This window comes from Ochotona princeps, chromosome 27 (assembly GCF_030435755.1).
Source record: "Ochotona princeps isolate mOchPri1 chromosome 27, mOchPri1.hap1, whole genome shotgun sequence".
Lineage (NCBI taxonomy): Eukaryota > Metazoa > Chordata > Mammalia > Lagomorpha > Ochotonidae > Ochotona > Ochotona princeps.
In genome coordinates, this window is record NC_080858.1 from 14,761,574 (window position 1) to 14,783,386 (window position 21,813).

Genomic DNA, 21,813 nt, shown 5'->3' on the forward strand with positions numbered 1-21,813 from the left:
GTGAACAGTTGCAAAGAGGACATGAAAATTGAGAAATATCTGTTAGTCATTGGAGAGTTTTTTTTCCTAAGCATTAAAAAGCTATTTCAAATAGTGTTGAAAAACCGATGCTGCCTGGTTCAGAGAGCTCCATCTCGAAACTCTCAAAAAAGACAAATATTAACTCTTTTTCTTTGGATACTAAGCTGTTTCATGAACAATAAGAGTAATCGTGTTCCTGGAATTGTCTAAGCCACATATTCTGTTACTCTCAGAAACGGTAAGCATGCCCTGGACACCTGTGAGTGGAAAAGCATTCCACTTCAGAGCCCAGTGGAGCTGGCTGAGGCACCAACCTAAGGAGCAGGGCACCAGGGCGCAGGGGTTGGTGGCCTAGATTATGGGCACTTGCAAACTTTGTGTTTGCCTTGTGGCCTTAGGCTTTTGTTCAGTACAGCAATCAGACTGCTAGAAAAACAGCTCTCTCTTCTGCGCCTCAGTCTTTGGGGGGTTAAACAAAAAGATGAATGTAGCAATGAACTCTGTTCATCTTCAAACTAATGGACTCGCCCTCCCTCCTCCTGCAGTCTCCTGCCCCCTCCTCATAGCACCCTTTGTCCACTTTTATGAATTAAAACATGCACACACACTTGCACACACAGGGAATCCTGCCCATTAATTAAAGGACTTGTCAGCCCCAATCCTAGATTCTTACAGTGCAGGAAATGTCTCTCCTTTTAAGTGCAAAACCATAACATTACCATTTCCCCAAGTGCCCTCTGTTTTGGGCTGCTTTCCTAATTAGAGGGATGATAACAGCCCTGCTGATTGGCATTATAAAAGCACTAGTTTGGCTTCATCTGTCCCAGGTGTGCTGTGTAATTTTTTTCTTCTCACCGTTTCAGAGCACTACCTCTCTCCTTCATTGTTCCTTAAAGTTTTCATCTGAGGAATTAATACAGATAAAAAGACATTAGAAAAGAAGCGCCACTGCCAAAGCTCATCACTGGCACCTTTTATCAAAAGTACAAACTATACAAGTTAGAGGATATATTTTTTTTTTCTTTTTCACCCTTTTGTTTCTGAGGGTTAAGGAGGAGTGGGGGGTGCAGGTGAGGGGGGCTGGGAGTATAGAGAGGAAAGGAAAGCAGAGGCTGGGGGAAAAAACACTGCTCTGTCAATGGACTGAATGCACCATTAAAACTGGCGTCACTACAAAGGTTAGAGCAGCTCTAACTGTCAATACAGAGAGTAGAGTGGAGTCCGGTAAGGGGGAGCTTTGGTGAGGGAGAGATACTTTGATATTTTGGAATGTTAGAAGGGTGAATGTGAAAAATTGGAGGTTGGGGATCTAATTACCCAACCATAATTGGGGGCTAGGGAATAAGTTGCAGTCCTCTCAACTCACCGCAGATCAATTATGTTAAGAGAACATCTGTAAGTAGAACTTAATGAGGTCCATTAGAGCAACATGTACAGCCTCCTCTAACAGTACTTGTCAGCTTCTTGGATGAGCTGAAGGAAGCTGCTAACTAGGGACCTGGCGAGGTGTTTAAATACTGGAGAAGCAGCTCTGGCCCACTCAGGTTTTGTGTGCAGTTCGGGGAAGAAAGTAAGAGAGAGAAGAGCCCATCAGAAAGCCAGGAAGGCAGAAAGCAGAGGTTTCTTTCGTCTCCGTGGTTGAATTTCCAAGAGCGATGGTGGGAGTGTGAGTGGTGGGGGTCACACCAATTTCATTCTACCCTTGACTGAGACCCTCCCACTGCACTTGGACTTAGAGGGTGTGCTGGCTTTTTGCCTCACCCCCCTTACCTCACAACCTGTCTGCTGCCCTGAAAAAAAAAAAAAAAAAAAGACAGCAACCTCAAAGAAGCTTCTTTGGGACGCCACAGAAATCATTACTGAACACCCGCACACAAAAGTAATTTGAGAGGTGTGTTTTAAAGAGACCCAGCTGAAAACTTGAAGACATATTTAGAAATAGACATATCTATTTTATTTTCCTGTGGCAGATCTCCTTTGAACAAAGGTAAGTAGTATATATTGGATCACCCCCTCAACAATCCCTCTACCCCATCTTTTCATTCCTCTCCTTTGCTCCTTCCCACCCCCCACCGTAAAGGTATCACGTGTAAGACCCCCATAGAAAAGACAGTCTTTTTTGTTATTTGTTTGTTTCTTTTTTTCTTTCACAAGTATTGGTGGAGGGTGGAGGGTGGCGGATTAGGTAAATTCTCCCCTCAGATGGGTGCGGAGTTGCAGACAGGGAGTCCAGGAAGATCTGGCTGTTCCTGGCAATCCTTTGGCAAAGATTTCTGAAGGATCTGTAATTCAACTGGGTAGTTTACTCTCAGGAAATGAAGAAACTGCTTGCCTAGCTGGATCCCACCTTTAGCTAGGCTGAGTAAACAAAAGCACAAATTCGTCTTTCACTTTTTTTTTCCTTCTTGGGAGGGGTGAGTCTTTGGGGTTTGGGGGGAGCCTGGAAAACAGGGTGTTCGCTGAGGGTTAATGGTGTTTTTCGCAAAGTGTCAGCAGTAGATGATTAAATTCCACCTCTTGTTCACCGGATCACTTTGTGTGCACTTGTATATTTCATTGTCGGCGACCGCTGATGATCACATCTGTGCAGTACATTAAGTGGCAAGCCTCTTCATCCGCACAGGGTTTTTCTGATGATTTTTTTTTGGTGAATAATTCATATGATTATGAAGAGAAAAACTGCTATTTTCTATCTCTCTCTTCTGTAGCACAGATTAAAAAAAAATCTTGCTGTAAATTGCGTGATTGGGGAGATAGCCTGCTTTCAAATAATTTAATTCATGACAAAACCTAATTACTGTCAGGTAATACCCTGTCAGCTTTAATGCATTTCATCAGTCATAATGAAAAGAAGAGCATTTTATGACCCATCTAATTATCATTACATTTTAGGGGAAAATGAATGGCATGGAGCTGAATGTTAACTATTCCATTTTATTCCTTTACACATGTGGTTTGGCATATTATTCACTAAGTTCCTCACTCTCTCTCCTTCTCCCATTATCTCTCTCTTTCTCTCTCTCTCTCTTCCTTGCTTGCCAATACAAGTGTGGCAGGACATGGTAAAACTGAGAGGAAAAGGAAGATTTGGGGAAAGGGTAAGAGGAGGAATGAGATTAGAAATCTGGTATTTGTCCCTTAAAAAAAAAAAGTGACAAAGTGGTTAATGTCTTTGCAGGTTGGTGTTGATATCGGGGATCTTACTGCCACAGTCCAAATAGAGTACTAATTACTGCGAATGATGTCACCCTAGGCAGAGGAATAATCCCATCATTTAATTAGTTGAATGATTTAAACAAAGATTTGCATAGATGCACTAATCAGTTGCCATGAATTACAGAGCAGCAGTTGCCAGCGAGGGGTAACAGATCATACAGTTGGAGGGGAAAAAAAAAATCTCATCTCCTTGAACATAATTAATTTAATTGTCCTCATTAGCTGTACCATTTGTTTTGATTTTATTTCTCCCTTTCCCCACACATACTTGGCCCTCCCTCCCTCTTTTCTTCTCAGTGCATTGGCTGAGCGCGCGAGAGACACACGCTCTCTGGGGTGTTTTCCGAGTGGCGCTAGTGGAGAGAGGTGGGGAGCTGCAGGGAACCGTGCGCATGGGTGAGGCGCCTGTGTGCCTGCTTCCCCGGGCCAGGGAAGCCCAAACTTAAGAAAGCTGCCTGTGCACGGAGCAAGTCCACCGAAAGGGGTTCTCATTCACCTGCCGTCTTGTGAATTCCGATATTTTTTCAGGTTAGTTCTGAGTCTTATTGCCTTTTAAAGGGAGAAGAAAGCAAGCCACCTGCTATTTGAGTATGAGCCTCCAATGTGCTCCACTATCCTTTATAAAGAGAAGCATCACTTAGTTTGAATATTCATGGTGGGGGGGTACTTGGATTTACAAAATGAAACTCTAGAGTTCCCTAAAACTTCATAGGTCAGAGCAAAGAAAGTTGTTGTTGTTGGTGGTGGTGGTGGTCTTCCTCGCTTTACAGCCATCGAATCTCTCTTCGCTGTTAAAACGTTTCAGAGTGTCACTCAGATTGGGACAGTTTCTTACCTTGACCTTTGACAAGGCTTTGTAAAATCTGGGGAAAATGCTTTCTTCGCTGCTGAGAGAAGTGAAGTTAGAAAAGTTAGAAAAATAATGGGAGGTTTTAAAGCCACTGAAGGCCTTAATATATGCAGAGTAAAGAGGGGGTAAGGGAGGAGTGAACCTATTGCCAGGGTTTTAAAATAATAATAATAATAATAATAAATGTGTCAAGGCCTCAGCCCCAGTCTGAAAACACCAGAGTGGTAACAGTCTTAGAAAAGGAGATTCTGGGACAGTGAGTCCTGCAAACGTATTTCTGGGTGCTTTGGGGTGTTTCTCATTGGAGCACGTGAGTTTGAAAGGAATCCAAGTGACTGCAGGAGGTGTGTGGTGCTGGTGGGGAGTGGGGGTCAGTACTGGTTCCTGGGGAGCCAGTTCACAGTTTGGTTCTTGGTCACTGGGGAAGGGCGGAGGAGGGCGTGCGTGGTCCTGGCAGCCGGCTGGCTCGCGCAGCAGCGACTTGAGCGTGTTCACGAGTGGAAGTCAAACGCCACCCCCCACCACCCCACCCGCCAGACGTTTCTTAAAGGGGCGGATTGTGGGATCTTCCGGTGTATTCTGGTGACAGTTTGACTCCCTGGCTTTGATTTTTAATTTCCATAATCGGTAGCTTCAGACAGGGCTCCGGCAAGCAACCCGCTCCCAAAGTGGCCACCTCTTCCAAAATGCTCCGCTGGTTTTAAGCGCCCTATCCTGTGCCTCGGGAGCGCCTTCTCGGTTCTTTTATTTATTTATTATTATTGTTTTTTTTTTTTTTTTCTGCTCGGGTCCAAGAGTAGATAGGGTGCTCTGCCCACTCGAGTCCCGCAGAGGTCACATTTGGCGTGCGGGGTCGTCCCCAGCGCTTGTGAGTAGCACATGCATGCACTTGGCGCCGGTTGCACTCGCAGGCTTGTCAATTTTCACCCTGGGAAATTAGCAACAAAGCCCGACGCGTCTGCAAGCTGCCTGACACTTTCCGAGGGCGGCCGTACTGAGCTGCAAAGCAGGCACGCGAGAGCCGGCGAGCGAGGGAGCCCGCGAGCGAGGGAGGGAGAGCGGCGGAGGAGAGTCTAGGGGAGGGGAGGGGGCGCGAGGTAAATACTCTTAAATCGGAAGGGAGCCGCTTCTCGGTGGTCGTGACAAGCGCTGCCTGGGCTCCGCTGGCTCCGTAATAACTGAGTGACCTTTTCTGGGCTGGATTAGGTCTGGCTGGGAAGGGATTGCATGTTGCAGCTGCGAGAGCCGCGGCTTCCTCCAGCTCGGCTCCGCTCACGCTGCTGGGGTAAGTTGTCGGGAACAGGACGGAGAGAGCCAGCCTCGGACTGCATGCACTTGCCTAAAAGGAGAACACCTGTGGCTCTGATGCGGTCAACACCTTGCCTTGGCGGATCCTGGAGGACCTGATTATTTTAAACTTAAAAAAAAAAAAAAAGATTCCCTGCCCCCCCCCTTTTTTTCAAACAATGCTTCTTTTTGACCTTTCCCAAGGAGAAACGCTACAAAGCAGCCACTGTGCTCAGTGAACGGCCTCCCCCTGTATCGCTTCATTGAGAAGGTAAGTGCAGCCCGCCGTGCACACACGCGTCGGCTTATTTGTGCTGTGTGTGTCTGCGGGTGCGCGCGTGCGTGTGCGGATGTGGGTATCTTTTTTTTCCTCTCTCTCTCCCCCAGCCTCTCTTCTTAATGAGGCAGAAACCGGAGCTGCCACCCAGCTCCGGCGCTGCAACTTTCGCTCGGGCTGCTTCTCTACTGAGAACGGTTTTGTTTAAATCATGGGAGGCTTCATTATTTTTATGATGAGACATGAAATAGATGCGGGCGGACCTAGGAGAAGCCAGGAGGGCGAGCGGCTGCGGCGCGCGGCGGCTCTAGTACGGCTCGAGTGCCTAACAGCCAAAGTTCATCATCAACTGCAGCATTTCCACACCCCTGACTCCTGGGCACGCGGGGAGTTGGGGGTGGGGGGCGGGCTGCGAGAGTTCGCCACCCGGGAAGCGTTTGATCCCAGCTCCCAGGGAGGACGCGCGATTCGGTCCTGTATTGGGTTGGTGGACACCCCCCAACTCCTCATTAGTTACTGCAATTCATGACACCCCCGCCCCAAAGAGTTGAAATTCCAATGTTTTAGTTTTGTCCACACTTGTGTCTCACCCCTTCCCCCAAACCGTGGTAAACAAATGCTTTTCCTGGGCAAAAGCTCTTTGGGGGGTTAAGGTGGAGAGAAGTGGCCGAGGGGGACAAGAGGGGTTCCGCGGAACGGGGTAAAATAGGTAGTACTAGCAGGCTGAGATTCAGACTGTTACAACACATTCTTACAGGGGCTACCCATTCTGCTCTTATGAAATACAAGTCAGATTTATGATCTTTTTTCATATTGAACATGATATGCTATGCTAACGCTGCATGTGACAGTTTAATCAAATCCATTTGTTACCAGGAAGCCAAAGGGGGCCGCTGGGATTTTAGGATTACGGGCAGAGTTGGGAAAGCATGTGGCTTTGTCATTCGCCATCATTTTGCACAGTGCCACCCCGCAAGGGGCTCCGTGTATGTGCTCCGTGTCTTGCTGGTCGCCCTCTCCCTTCCCCCACTTTCCGCCGCCACTCCGAACGGCTCCCAAAGTGGCCTTCACAATAGTCGGTCCTCGGGCAGCGGTGTAGGCAACACACCAGGTCCACATTTGAGCCACATCAAGGACCGCCCCCCCCAACCCCCCCGCTTCCCAATTTCCCTTCTCATTCTACCTTTGGGCTCGGTGCTCAATGCGAAGCTGCTGCGAGTCAGGCACGCCTAAGTCAACTCATGCAGAAAAAGGAGAAAAGTTTTGGTAAGGTTACGATCTCTGATAGATGCACTTGGCGGGCGCGCTTCACTCTGGGCTGCTCCAAAACCTTGCTGCTCTTCTGCTGTTTTTGTCTTTCTCAAAGATCTGAAATATGACGGTTGTAACTGCTTTGAAAGACTGCTGCTTAAACCAATTAATCTTTCTAGCTGCAACAAATACTTCTACATTCTTTGTAAATCATCCCTGTGTGGCTGCGAAGACACAACCACAAAAGCTTGGAGCGTTAACTCCGCCAGGGATTCTTTGTTAGAGTGTATGTATGTTTCTTATTTTTTTTTTTATTTTGCATGTGAGCTGCATCAAAATTGAACTCAGTCTTGCAAATCTCTTGTTGGCCTTTGCCAAGCACTAGCACTTTGCTGCCATGGTAACTGTAATTAAACTGATAAGAGTGGAAAAATGTCAGTATCTCAGAGCCTTGCAGCTGCATTGGAGAAAAAGAGAATCAAATTGGTTCCCAGCTCCATTGCTCAGAAAGGGGAGTGGGAAGGGGGGGGAGCCAGTGGCAGGGTGGGGAGGGGGGCTGGGAGTTGAAGGGGCAGAACAGAGTTAAGCAGCTCCAGTGCCCAAGGTCTATTTGCATTGTTGTCCCTTAGGGGGCTGCAGCCTGTAGGGATGCGCTGGGCCAGTGAACAGAGAGAAACAGCTTTTAGGCCCAATCTAGTTTTCCAATCCGGGTTGGGGGCTGGGGAGAGGATGAAGATGGGCAGCAGGAGGAGAGGGAATCTTTTGTTTGTTACTTCTTGGCAATCCAGTGGCCGTGTTGGCCAAATTCTTTTCATCTATGTCACTGCTCCCAGCTGCAGAACCTGCATTCCCATGTTAGCATCTTTCTGAGGCACCTCATCTCTTCCCACTCTCCGCATCTGCCTCTGCCGGTGCCCAAATTGCTCTCTCTGAGTCTCCTGACAGGGACACAATGTTTCCCATCCACTCTGTGTAGTTAATCCAAAATTATAAAAAGAGAGAGAGAGAGACTGTGTCTAAGTGCTGCAGATCTTTTATGCCAATGATGAGTATTTTTAAACCCCTGTGTGTTGTGGAGTTGTGGTTACTTTGTTGTGTTAACTACTGAAGCTGAGACTGTGCGGATGAATGGCATAGAACAAGGAGTATAATGGGGGCAATCAGCCGTTAGGCCGCCTCACAATGCAATCCAGGCAATTAAAAGCTCACCAGAGTTTCAATGAAATGGTTCTACTTATTTCTGCGCACCACATTGCACAGGCTATTATTTATGTCTTTTTTTAATTATGATTTCCCTTAAACTGTCAAATAACTCAGAATGGCAGAGTCTCAGAGGCAATAAGAATTTCCCTCGGAACAATTTACATGCCAATCTAAAACTAGTTATGAGCCCTGATGTGCTATGAGCAACTTGTGAAATGTTTCTCAGCCAAGAACCCATAACTCTACCCAGACATGTTCTTCTGGGTGGCGAGGGAAGGCTGCTGACTGCTTTATGCCTTTCAGGTTTGTGGCAATGTGGTGACTACAGAATTGCTCCTTTTTGTACAGTTAACTTGCATAGCATTGAATGATTGCGTTTCCAGAAGAAATGGGATGGTGGCCTCTGTATCTGGATGGAACATAAAATATCAAACTCCAGTTATGCCCAAGGCTAAAGAGAATGTAAGAGTTTCAAATATTAATTGGCCTTGGAGTGCTAAATTGAAATGTCAACACAACAAAAACATTCTCTGAGACAAGCCGAGTAGCATTGCTTGTGCCAAATGTTGCCATCTCCTGTCTTGATGGCAGAGCCTTTCAAATCCAGCTAGCCACCCTTGCACAGTTAATGGTAGTGACAGAACTAAAGGACATAGTGTCTGGCTACTGCAGAAAATGAAGAAAGGTTTCTGAAAATATCTTTGATCTCTGTGATTTGAAAAAAAAAATAATCACCTTATAAACTGGATAATTAGAATGGCCACTCTAATGTATTTCACATGAGCTTCAACCACCACATCCAGAATGTCATTCAGTAAATCAAAATATCCCCCTCTCCCTAGGTATACAGCTAAGAGGCACTTGGGTCTGCCCAGCGCTGTAATTAATGGGGTGCATTCCTTGTGGAACCTAGCTAGAAGAGGATAACTAGTTGGGATCAAAGAAACTTCATTTGTTAGAAGTTCTAGAGAGTGAGATTTAGCCGAGCTATCAAGGGTTATGATTAATCTACACTAGGGCCCTTAGCTCCTTCAAAGAAAAGGAACAGAAAGCAGGATATAGGGATGCCACCTGCTCTTCTGCACAAGTCCAGCTGCTGGTCTGCAGCTCCTGTACCACGGCCATGCAGATCCTTTAGGAATCTCAGCACTCCCTGCTTCACAGCCCTAGCTGGCAAGGTGTTTTCTAATTAAAGTTCAGCACGCAGCAGTACATAGGTAAGTCTTGTGTTGTTAGTAGCTAGGAAGCTTAAGATTGCGACGTTATTACCGTGGCATCTTTATCTCAAGGTGTCAGAAGAAACTGGGGAAGGTATAGTTTTTGTGGAGAAGGGGCATGCTCAGAAAAGGCAGAAAATGATTAAGTTCACATTTCTGTTCTTGAAACTCTGTGAAATGCGTGCACAGTTGATGTTTTGGATTCTTTTGCTTCTAAGTTTAAAACTTTGTTCCTGGGAAAGAAGGTGAAGTAGAGCAGATGAATCTCTTGGCTGTAAGAAGGCTGCTTCACTCCAAGTTTAGAGTTAGCCATTGAGCTTTCAGGAATCCCCGAACTTCCTTTTGCGCCTCTGTGTCATGATTTGTAAAATGAGGGATTTGGAGTTAATGATGTCTACAGTATTTTACGGTGCTTAAAATACGTTGTTTGATGAAGGCAAAGCTTTGAATGGCTTGCCCAGCATTTTATTAAGACTGGGTGTTTGACACCTAGGAAATAAAAAATGCGAAGATGAATATCCATTCATTGAAAAGATTTTAGTCAAAGTTCTAAAGTCTGCAGAACCCAACTAGAGCCCTTATTTGTAATGTACATATGTTGTAGTAAAATATATGAATGTCTTTAAGTCTTGTGCAATGTAGGAAATGTGTGTATAAATATATAGTATGTATATTTGTTATAGCTTTATATACATTTACACTTTGCCTTCCATTGGTCTTTCTCCTTTAAAATAAATGTAAGTTTATGATAATAAAATGTTTAATCTTATACTTTAGTTTTATATGCAAACATGTTGTTGTAGTTAAGAAAACTGTCAAAAATATGAGCACTGACTAATGATTGTGAGTATAGACATTTTTTTATTTTAACATAATGACTACTTTGAAATGTCAAGGACACAGAGGAAAGTATTTGAATGCAAACAAGCAGTACAGGATTGCCCATCCTTTCCAGTTGCTGTATACACATTTAACTATAAATGTCTCTCAACCAAGTGAGATTACAGTACACTCTTCTATCAATCACATATTAGGTGAAATTTTTAGCAAGTTAGGCAAATCTAATTTTTGACTCCTGTGCATTACATATGTATTAGTTTGCTAAATAGCTTTCTTTTCAGGTTGCTAGCCTTTTACTCATTTTATTAAAAAATAAACTGTTCTATGTGTAAAATAGGGGCCCTATGAAGTGACTTAATGCTTATTGAACTTCCACATAGAGTGTCAACTTCTTAGGTACAATGCAAATTCATTATTACAACCAATTTTCTATGTGCTGTGACAGGTGACCCAATAGCAGCTAGATGTTTTGTTTCCAATGCTCTAGTTTAGTTTTGAAACCATGTGTAAGACAGAAATGCTAACCCTACTGCAAAAATTCACTGTAATATCTGACTTGTTTGTGGTATTTTGACATCATTTTTTTTTTTTTTTTGTCTTCCTTTAGGTATACAAATGCTCTCAGTCCAGCCAGACACCAAGCCGAAAGGTTGTGCTGGCTGCAACCGGAAGATCAAGGACCGCTATCTCCTAAAGGCACTGGACAAATACTGGCATGAAGACTGCCTGAAGTGTGCCTGCTGTGACTGTCGTTTGGGAGAGGTGGGCTCGACCCTGTACACTAAAGCTAATCTTATCCTTTGTCGCAGAGACTATCTGAGGTAGGAATGATCCTTGCACACTAGTGATGACTGGATGCCTTTTAAAATACATTTGTAAGTGTGTGTATTTGTTTGCTTGTTCTAGTTCCTCAGCACCAGCTTATATTCCTGAAAGATGGTGATCTTGTCAGCCTTTGCAGTGTTGTCCTGTCTGTTACCCATGTTTCTGCTTCAGCAATGGCCAAGGGAACAGAATATCTGAGATGTTTCAAGTTGGCTTGCTTGGATATACAGATTTAGTAATAAGTTACTCATCGGCCTCTATAATATAAATCACCAGTTAATGTCAAGGATACTTTTGGTAGAAATCTGTACATGTTTGTGTGTGTGTGTGTGTGTGTATTCATGTACAAGGGTGAGATAGGCTGAGCTTAGCACATAGACATGAATCAGCTGCTTGACAAAGCATTAAAAAATCTTTGTTCTTAAAAGTTCAACTTGCAAAGCACAGTAGGGAAGATAGTTGGAGTATTGCCTCTAAGTTGCGTCTAATACTGTTCTAAAGTTATCCTGTTGCCCTTTTTTATTTCTAGATGTCAGTTTTGAATTCTAAACTAGGATCTATCCTTGTTTTCATTGTGTAGTTTGAAAACTTTCCCCAAACATGGAGACAACTTCCCCTCATGGCATTCAGAATGGTCCTCGCAAGTGTGTCATGGAGCTAGAACAGCCCTAGACTTACCAGTGGCTTTTGGGTAAAAACATTGCCTTGCATCAGTAGGACGCAGTGATAACCACTCTGCAGACTGCAAACGGCTGAGTAGATTTCCAGACAGTGTGAATGTTCTTGGTTATGCAGCCAACTAAACCAGATTCCAGAACTTCTATTGCAGAACTTTTGTTTTGCTCTTCAGGGAATTATGTGACTTGACTGTGCTGCAAATTATATTAATAAAATGAGGGGTCTATCAAATTAGAGAAATGATATATGGCATCATTTGGTCTTTCAGATTTAATATAATTCATCATGATTCTAGTTTGATATTAAGCAATTTATTTAAGATTCTTTTCCTAAAGGTTTTCCCAAGGTTTATCCATCAGCAGTAGTTCTCTAAACATCTTGTTCATTTGGGGTGGTGTTTTCTAGGGAATTTAGTCTTTCTTTATATTCAGTTCTTCTCAGTCATACTCATTCTTTCTGTCTAAAAATGCATCATTTTATGACCGGTATATGCAAGAGGGTATATCCAGAGCTCTATCAGTTCTCCTACTTCTCTTCTTTTAGGATCACCTGCTCTGAAAGCTTCCTAAGTAGTTGTGACTACTTGTTACTACTTCTCTATGTTACAAGTACACGAAATGCGTGTGAGGTGCCAACAGGGGAAGGAACTCTCTCCCCAGCCAAAATTCCTCTCACTATGGTGGCACAAGCCGTCAGCCTTCGTGGAGAATGTGAATTCTTTTCAACCTTCCAGTCTTTGAACTTGTCCCTTTGAAAGAAAAATTTCTCTTCTGCCCGTTGTGAATTGGAGCCTCATTTTCACACAAAGCATTTGTATTTGTTTTTCATGATTGAACACATTGCTTTCTAGTTTCGCTTTCTCTGTACTAACCAGTCATCCTAGTTTTTTGAACTGCTTTGGGCGTTTGCATTTGTTTATAATTTCCAAATCTCAAATGGATTTGTTTTACAGTTCCAAGCTTGGGGGTTTATGGATGGATGGAGGCAATTCAAAAAAGTTCCAGGAAAGTGTAATTTTAAAGATAAGCTTATGTTTGTCCAAAAAAAAAAGAAGTCCATACCTACTTTTTTACATTTACTATGAACATTTGGAGGATCCTAGGTAGTTTATAAGATTATGGTATTTTAATAAACAACAACAACAATAAAAAAGACAAAGGTTAAATCAACTTTAATGAAACTCTCTTAAATGACTCTTAAAATCCAAACTATAAATTTGTCATTGAAATGCATGCAGTATAGTAAAACTGTTTTACAATTGCAAGTACAGAAATGAGCCAAGAAAATAACAAATTTGTTTCATTTTTCCTTCCAGGAATAAAAATTATAATTGCTAGTTAGTATTTGATAATGTCTAGTCAGTGCTTTGTTGAAGGGAATTAATCAAAAATAGTTTTTGTATCAGAAATTCTTCTCTAAGTCAGTGTATGTTGCTTTTTTGTGGTTTAACTTTTCATTCATTTCTCAAACTTTTAATGCTGGTTGTAGTATGAGGGTTGCACTGTACCTGTTCCCATCATTAGCCCAGCTCCTGTTGCCTATACATCCTCTTAAACTGGTCATTACTGCGTTAGTGGCCAGTTGTTAAATCAGCAGCCTAAAGCACATCCTTTATGTCAAACGAAGGTTTGCTGTGTATAATGGGACTTCTTTGACAATGCAGCCAACCCTACAATTTGTAGAAGTAAAACGAACAATTTGTGTGTGTGTGCAAAACACTACGACGTGTATTTCAGTTTATACTGCAGATGCAGTGTGTAGTTTTCTGTGTTACGCATGCATCTCAATTAAATGTAAATGTACGTAGATCGCTTATATCTCTGACTTGCTGGTCAAAATAGTCCAATGCAATGTGTAAGTTCAGCAAATACAGAAAAGCAGCTCTTATTTACAAAGAATTCCTTTGAGAGTGTGTAGACATTCAAACATACTTATAAAGGCGAAAGGTCCACTGTTAGGCAAGGAATGAAATTAACAAACCAAAGAAAGGAGATACTCTGAAATGTTTTGGTAAATGTCTACTTAATTACACAAAATCTATGATAGGATTAGTGAGTAGGTAATATTCTATGTTTTTTTTCCTGGAATCTTGGAAAAAAAACTTTTTTGAATTTCCTTTCTGATTCAGCATGTTTCTTTTTTTTTTTTTTTTTTTGTATTTTTACATGACCAAGTTTTAATCACTTAAATGTTGTAAAAAAAAAAACTTGTTTTATTTTGTTTTGATTTGAGCCTATGGATATTATATGATTTCTTGAATGCACTAAACAAGCTGTAAATAATTTAGATTTGTATTTCTCTAATTACACAAACTTAGGTGAAAATATGGAGAATTATAAAAAAGAAAAGTACCAAAAAAACTATTGTTTTTGGTATTACCCCAGGCCAGAAAAATTTTCACATCGAGAAAAAGAATTTAACTAGTTTTACCAATTCTGTTTAGCTTCCTAGTTAACTGCTCTTCCAAACATAAATAATAATAATAATAATAATACCTCAATAATTCTGAATAAAACGGGCTTGGATTTTTGTTTTAATTTGTGTTACTTTGAGTAGTGATAACGATGATGTATTTTTACAAATTCTTTCAATGATTTGAGATATCAATAACATGAAAATATAAACAGATACATTTTTCTTCAGGATTGTATAAATCAGCACTAAATATGATCCCTTTATAACTTTTCTCTCCTCTGTGTCACAATTAACTGTTTAGGGAAAGGAAAACTCTTTGATGATTTTTGTAGAATTTTATCGTTAACAGTGAAACGACTCAGTTTTTCAGTAAGTAAGCCTGATAGAATACCTTATTTTGCTACAGACCATAAAGTAAGCACATTGGTGTCCTTAGAAGTTCTTTATTTGCAGGATAATATTTCTCCTACAGAAACCCATTGAAACAAAGAGAAGGATTCACTTTAAGAAACTTCTTCTACTAACATGCTTAATAAAACTATTAATTCCATTTGCTAGTCAGAATTTACATGCCAGGCCCCAAAAACATATCCACTAAGAATATGCCCAACACATTTATAGGCATTTTTGTTTTGTAAAGGGGAACTTTTGACAAAGCAGAGAGAAATTTATCTTTTTCCTGTAAACTAAACGTTGAACATTGGTAGTATATAAAGTAGATGAATAGTTATCACATAAAATATTAAACTTCGAATAATAAGTTCTGATAAACTCTAGTTATTGATAACTACCATCTTTAATTCAGTTTGGAAAATACAAAAGTATTCAATGTATATGCATAGTTTTGATGATTTTTTTTTTCACATTCAGACCTAATGGCAAGCATTAAGCAGTTAGACCCAGGACCAACAACATTAAAGTACCTTCATTTTCTTCTTAGAAATATTAAAGAATAGCAGAACTTAGCATTTGTACTTTTGGGTAGTTTCTGCTTGGTTTTGGATAGGCCTGCAGTTTCTCGTGCTTTATTTTAAGCATGAAGTCGACAAAGACTGTGCTGCGATCTCAGTGAATGGAATCTTGCCAGGGAGTTTGGTTAAAGCTGTTTGCTGTCCTATATGCCGTGGAAGCTGCTTATGGCTGCGCCTATATTGGAAGCTGTAAAACGTCTTCTATAAAATTTAATGCAATTTGGTATTTTTATATGGGGATGATTTGCTTAAAATGAAACTACTGGAAAAGAGACATGTTTCATGCTTAGCCATAGTTGCCAATTAACTAAAATGATTTGAAGCCTGCTATGCTGACTACAAATTTTATGTGCTTTAATATAATAATATAATAACTCTAAAGGAGGAAATTAAAATAAAATGTTCCACAGAATATCAGTCTCACTAGAAGTTTTTTCCATGGATCAGACCCAGTGCTTCCACATTTTCATATAAGGTTAAAGTTATATTGGTGCGTAATTATGGCTTTAAAAGTAAATATAGGTATGTTGTTAACTTTATATTTTGTGGCAGTTCATAGTGCAGTTCCTTTTCAATATTGAATAAGACATTTTTCCTTCAAAATGTCACATTTTCTTAAATGAGTCATTTGGAAACATTTTCCCTTGAAAGCAGTGTATTATCAGTGTTTGAAAAATCACTTTTTATCATTCCAAATTCTGAAAACGCAAGCTTTCATCTGAAATGAAACTCTGCAAAGCAGCTGTCCTCTAAAGGCTTTGTTTGGGTTTTCACACGCTTTGTTACAGTTTTGTAGTCCTACTGAAATGTGCGCGCTGACTAAGTATCAGGAAATATTTTGAATTACATATGCATCTCCATAGTTCATTATCTATTCCTCACAAATAATATTTTCTCCCCTTATCATCTTAGCTTATCTGTAGTTTTAAGTTGCAATTTCAGTTTGATGGGAAAGCTGTATCGGATTCTACTTCAGATCCTTCAGCCTGTTGACTGTTGACATCAGGAGTGATAATTTTGTGATAATTTTAATAAGCGAGTGCCCCACACTAGGTAAAACTTGAAAGATTCCCTGTCAATGTCTACAATGACAGGTACCCTGCAGGTACTTCTGTTCAAATACTTAGCCCATATACAGAATTTTTATTTATATTAATTTTCTGCACTATTTTTCTCTTCTAATTTCCCAATCTATTTCCAATGAATGAGTATTTACTTCTTTACTAGATGAGCTATTTTACTATTGTGACTTTTTGTTATTGGTTTATTGTACACATGTGATGTATTTTCAATGAAAATTCTAGCTCCTTCCCAATAATATTAAACAGGATATTCATTATGGCTGAATTTATGGCTTATTTTAAAAATATGCTTTGACTGCGTGGAATATTTTAATAAAGGTATTTTTTGCACATATGACAGATAAGTTAGGCATAACTGACCAAGAAAAAATAAATAAAGAAATAAAAATAAAAAAGAACCCAGAAAATAAGATTCTGTTTCTACTAATATATGTAGGATTAAATGTATCTGGAGAAACTACATTTGAAAATTGCTAAAATTGCCTATTTTGCACTTTATAAATACATCATATTCTGGGAAAGAATATATTTTTGGTATCTTTTAGAATATCTCTAAGTAAGCTAACAGTTCATTTATAAATCACCACTAAAACTTCCATGACATGACTAATAATACATTTTAATGCTGTATGGACTGCATAAAATAATTTATTAGGGAATCAAATTTCTAAAAATATGCTGAAAGCAGTAATTTTTAAAATGCTTTTGATGAATATATACATTGTAGAAATGTGTTATGTAGTTCTTTTTTGCCTCATGTAAAAATCATAGAATAATTGTACCAATCTGGCTGTTATATTTTTTTTTCCTTATATATTGAAATATTGAAGCTTTACTTTTGGAAATTTTATTTATTTATTTGAAAGGCAGAATGGTCAGAGAAAGCAGCAGAGACAAAGACACAGAGAGATCTTCCATGCACCGATTCATTCCCTAGATGTCTGTATGAGTCAGAGCAGGAACAGGCCAAAGACAGGAGCCAGAAATCCCATGTGGGTCTCTCACTTAGGTGGCGGCAACTCAAGCACGTGAGCCGTCATCTGCGGCCCTCTCGCGTGCACTAGCAGGAGGTTGGATCTGAGACTTTGCTGCCAGTTCTGGAACTGCTGCTGGACAGGTAAGGGGAGTCAGGGGGCGGGGGAGCGGAGTGTCTCTCCCAAGCAATGGCTTAACCTGCTCCGCAGACTTATTTTGAAAGCACTTTCCAGATCCTGTTATTCAAAACCATAAACTGTAGTCTCATCACATTTTCAAAAATAATTAATGAACAGTTCTCACTTTTTTATCAATAAATGCTGAAGTATATGATGTTAAATGCTGCATAATATTTTGACGACAAGGACGGTAGAAACGTAAATAGGGATACTCTGTTTCATTGGCTAAGTACGTCTATAAAACAACATTTACATCAACTATGTTCCTTTAAAAACTGTTTTCCTTTTTTTTTGTTTTATCATGTAGTAAATTTTGAAGCATAAAAATGAAGCACTTAATGCCAGCTAATTTCTTACTAGTGTAAACTGTTACATTAATATACCCTTTGTTATTGTTATATTTTATTTTTATTGGAAAGTCACGTATACAGAGAGGAGGAGAGGCAGAGAGGAAGATCTTCTGTCTGACGATATATTCTCCAGGCTGGAGCTGAGCTGATTCGAAGCCAGGAGCCTCTTTCAGGTCTCCCATGCAGATGCAGGGTCCCAAGAATTTGGGCCGCCCTTGACTGCCTTCCCAGGCCACAAGCAGGGAACTGGATGGGAAGTGGGGCTGCTGGGGTTAGAGCTGGTGTTCATATGGAATCCTGGCATGTGCAATGCGAGGAATTTAGCTGCTAGACTACTGCACTGGGCCCAACACTAATCTATTCTTATACGGACATCGTCATGCTAAGATGAAAGATACATTTTTCACAACTATAAAATATCTCAATTCTTTTCTGTTTGAATTTTATCATTTAGTTTAGATTTTCTGAGCTCCAATAGAATTTACAACTGTCCTTGCCATTTATGGTCATATTGCAGTAACATAATTTCTTTGATGATAAAGTATGCATTTTCCTTTTCAAGGTATTTATAAGAAATGTGATTTAAAGTCGAAGTTTTTACACTGTGAAACAAGTATTACAGCATTTATCTCTTCCTTCTTTCTTGCATACCCTCCTCCCTTCCTTTCTTTCTGAGGTTTATTTATTTGCTTGAAAGAGAAAGAGAGAGAGAGAGTTGATTCACTGATCACTCTGCAAATGGCCACTTCCAGCTTGGGTGAGGCTGCACCCAGGAGAAAAGAACTCCATTTGTGTCTGCTGCACGGTGGCAGGGACCCAAGGCCATCTTGCACTGTCTTCCCACGCACATTGGAGGAAGCTGGATGGGAGGCAGAGTAGCTGGGATTCAAAAATGCAGCACTGCAATATGGGGTGTTAGTGTCAAAAACCACGGCTCAAGCCGTTGCACCAAATCAAGATTTTTATTTCTTGCTTCAAAACATTTTTTCATATTGCTGTTATCTTTTTTATTATTAGATGTAATGGATAACTTCCATGTGAAGGAAGCCAGACTTCGGCATAACTTTTTATTATATTTATGAAGCATATTTAACATATTCACAGACTTGCCACATCTGTCACCTATGCACCTGAGCCTTGCCTGGTTTCTGTCCTCAAATGACCAAAACCTTATGATGAACCTTTCCTTCTCAACAGTATTACTGTAGTTAATGTTCTAAATGTTATGCAGAATTCCATTCCTCTCCAGTGTCATTTTTATGATGAAAAGAAAAATCTTTACCTGTGGGATTTACAAGTTCAAAATAAAAAAATCACACTTGAGATAAATAATCATCTTGGAATACTTAGATCCCGGATTTGAAGTTGGAAAATTAATGTTAAGCTGTGAGTATTAAGTTAGACTCTAATCAGCATGTATTGTGATGATTCTATTTAATATTAAAACTCTCCAACTGGGCAACTGGGAAAATAAAAGACTCCGAGGAACTCAAAGATTATTTGTGGAGCACAGTAAAGCCAGATTTGAGCATCACTTACCTGAAATCCATCCTATTAATAAAAGCAGAAAAATCAATTTTAGCAAACATAAATATCAAATATGACATGCATAAGTAATGAGGATGGAATTTCATAAAATATGCACATATTTAATTGTAATTTAAACTCTTCAGCAGAAAAACATAATTCACATCTCATTTATGTGTGGGGTCCTTTAGGTACAACCTAGGGGAGTAAGTAATTTTAGGTGTTATTAGTTTACTAGTATCTCGTAAAACTTAAAAATAATCTTATGCTTTTATTAAACAGTTCGAATAGAGATGCATAATTGCATATTTTTGAGATTACTGTCTTTTAACCTTTAAAAGACAGAAAACTCTTAGCTATTCTTTCATCAAAATTAGAAATTTCAAACGTGTTATATCATGAAATATCTTATGAAATAGGACATTATGTTTAGTTTGTGTTTAGCAACAGCTCAATAAAAATTTTCTGACCAATAATTATACAAAGTAAAATGGGTAGCTTAGTACCAGTTTATTTACTCAGGTAAGTTGGTGGGAGAAGTGAATGGAAAAAGTAGTCATAACTTCTAACACTAGATACGGGTTTAAATCTAAATGAAGGTTTATTCGCATTGTGCAAGTTCAGCTATGCTTTTATTGTGTGTGTAATTATGAGGTCTGTAAGTATTTTATGTGCATATCCATTGAGGATCATTTGTTCTTTGGAAGACACAAAGACATTATAAGTTATTGAATGACCTTAAAATTTAGTAATAAATCTTATCTGTGGCCAGCTATTTTTTAAAAATCTATGACAGAGTCTGAACTGGGACAATCCCTTCTTTTCACAGTTTGTCTAAAGAGCAGGTTGCTTCAGGGGTTGCAACTGTGGTCACATATTGTGTGATCTTTTTAATTTTTGATTAATTTATCCTTGCCTATGTGAAAGACAGAGAGAGACAGAGAGCTTCTTTCACTCACTACGTTGTTCACCAAATGTCTCAAGCCAGGAGGACTGGGCTTGGCTGCAACCAGGAGCCTGGAACTCAATGTGAATTTCCCATGTTGATGACGGAGATCCAAGTTTTGAAGCATTATTTGCTGCTTTCAGAAATGGAAGTGAAACCAGCTCTCAAACCCACACACTCTATTGTGTGATGCTGGCATCCCAAGGAACAGTTTAAACACGGACCACATACACATCCCCACTGTGCTGAGTTTCTAATACTATGTTATAAAACCATGTAGACTTTGCTACTTCATTGCAAATAAGTAATAAATGTAGTTTATTGTATTTGTGATTGATTTGTATACTCTAAGTGTAAGTTACAGAGTTGTTAATATTTTGCTCTCTAAAGAATAAAATCCTCAGGTAGGAAACTGCAGAAGAACTACCAGGCAAGTTATTTTTCAAACTTTCTGAAACTAACAAGTGTAGTCATTATTAAATAGATGAGAGTTGTAATGATCCATGATAACTTAAAAAATTACTGTATATGAGTGGAATGGTCATTTTTCTGTTTTCATATGTATTCCAAATAAACTAAGATCTTTAGCCTTTTACTTAATAAATTTCTTATTTATGAAGTATTAAACTTTTTTACCACAATGTAAATTTAAAAGCTCTCAAAACTAAAAAGAAAGAGAAAAAACAAAGGGAGAAAGTAAAGTCATTGTGTCCTTAGAACTATGTTATAAATCACATTGATTCTGTTAAAAACTACTGAAAATAAAATAAAAAGATTGTATTTTACAACAAAATATCGTCAGTTTTAGCCTACGTATATCCTACAGTACCAATATGAGAAGAGAGATAAGAAAAAATTTTGAAGAAGGGGGACTATTTTTAAAGGTTTATTTATTTTTATTGGGAAGTTAGATATACAGAGAGGAGGAGTGACAAAGAGGAAGATCTTCAATTCATTGATTCACTGCCCTAGTGGCCACAATGGCCAGAACTGAAACAATCCGAAGCCAAGAGCCCAGAGCCTCTTCAGGTCTCCCACGTGGGTGCAGGATCCCTAGACTTTGGGCCGTCCTCGACTGCTTTCCCAGGCCACAAGCAGGGAGCTGGATGGGAAATGGAGTTGCTGGGACATGAATTGGCACTCATCTGGGATCCTGGCACTTGAAAGGCGAGGACTTTAGACCCTAGGCTACCACGCCAGGCCCAGAAAGGAGGTTTTTAAGTACGTAAAAATAAAATTCTTTTGTAAGCCTGTAATCTTACTATAAAAATTGAGCCTCATCATTATAGTGTGGATGTAGAGTAAGATAGGGTTACCTCGTAAATATTTCTGTGGTAAAATCTCTTAGCACAGATATTGATAAGCTATCAGTAGAGGTAAAAATGACGCCGCTTACAACACATTTAGCACTGTTCTCATTTTCTCACTTAACAAGTAACGTTTTTCTGTATGGGTTGTATAGTATGGTACAAGACCTTGAGTGAAGGGCGGGGATGCTCTCATTGAGGCTTCACTGTGGCTGGAGAGCATGAGACCAAGACAGCCAAGGGGCTGGCCAGTAGCAGTACGTGTTGTGACCGCCAACAATCCTATTACACCTTCTAGATTTCTTCTGGGGAAATGGTACTACCTCCATTTGAGGAATTTTCATTTAGCCATGATGGAAGCAATTTGACAAGGGATTACAGAATTTGTAGGATTGC

The 21,813-nt window shown here is 40.0% G+C and overlaps 1 protein-coding gene across 1 annotated transcript in view; it reads left to right on the plus strand.

Moving 5' to 3' along the window:
- Positions 1 to 5,212: 5,212 nt before the first annotated feature.
- Positions 5,213 to 21,813, plus strand: part of LMO3 (LIM domain only 3) — a 57,475-nt gene continuing 40,874 nt past the window's right edge. The window contains exons 1-2 of the mRNA XM_004592594.4: positions 5,213 to 5,645; positions 10,770 to 10,983. Coding sequence (XP_004592651.1) covers positions 10,778 to 10,983 — 206 coding nt within the window. The 5' untranslated portion in view covers positions 5,213 to 5,645; positions 10,770 to 10,777. The remainder of the gene's footprint in view (positions 5,646 to 10,769; positions 10,984 to 21,813) is intronic.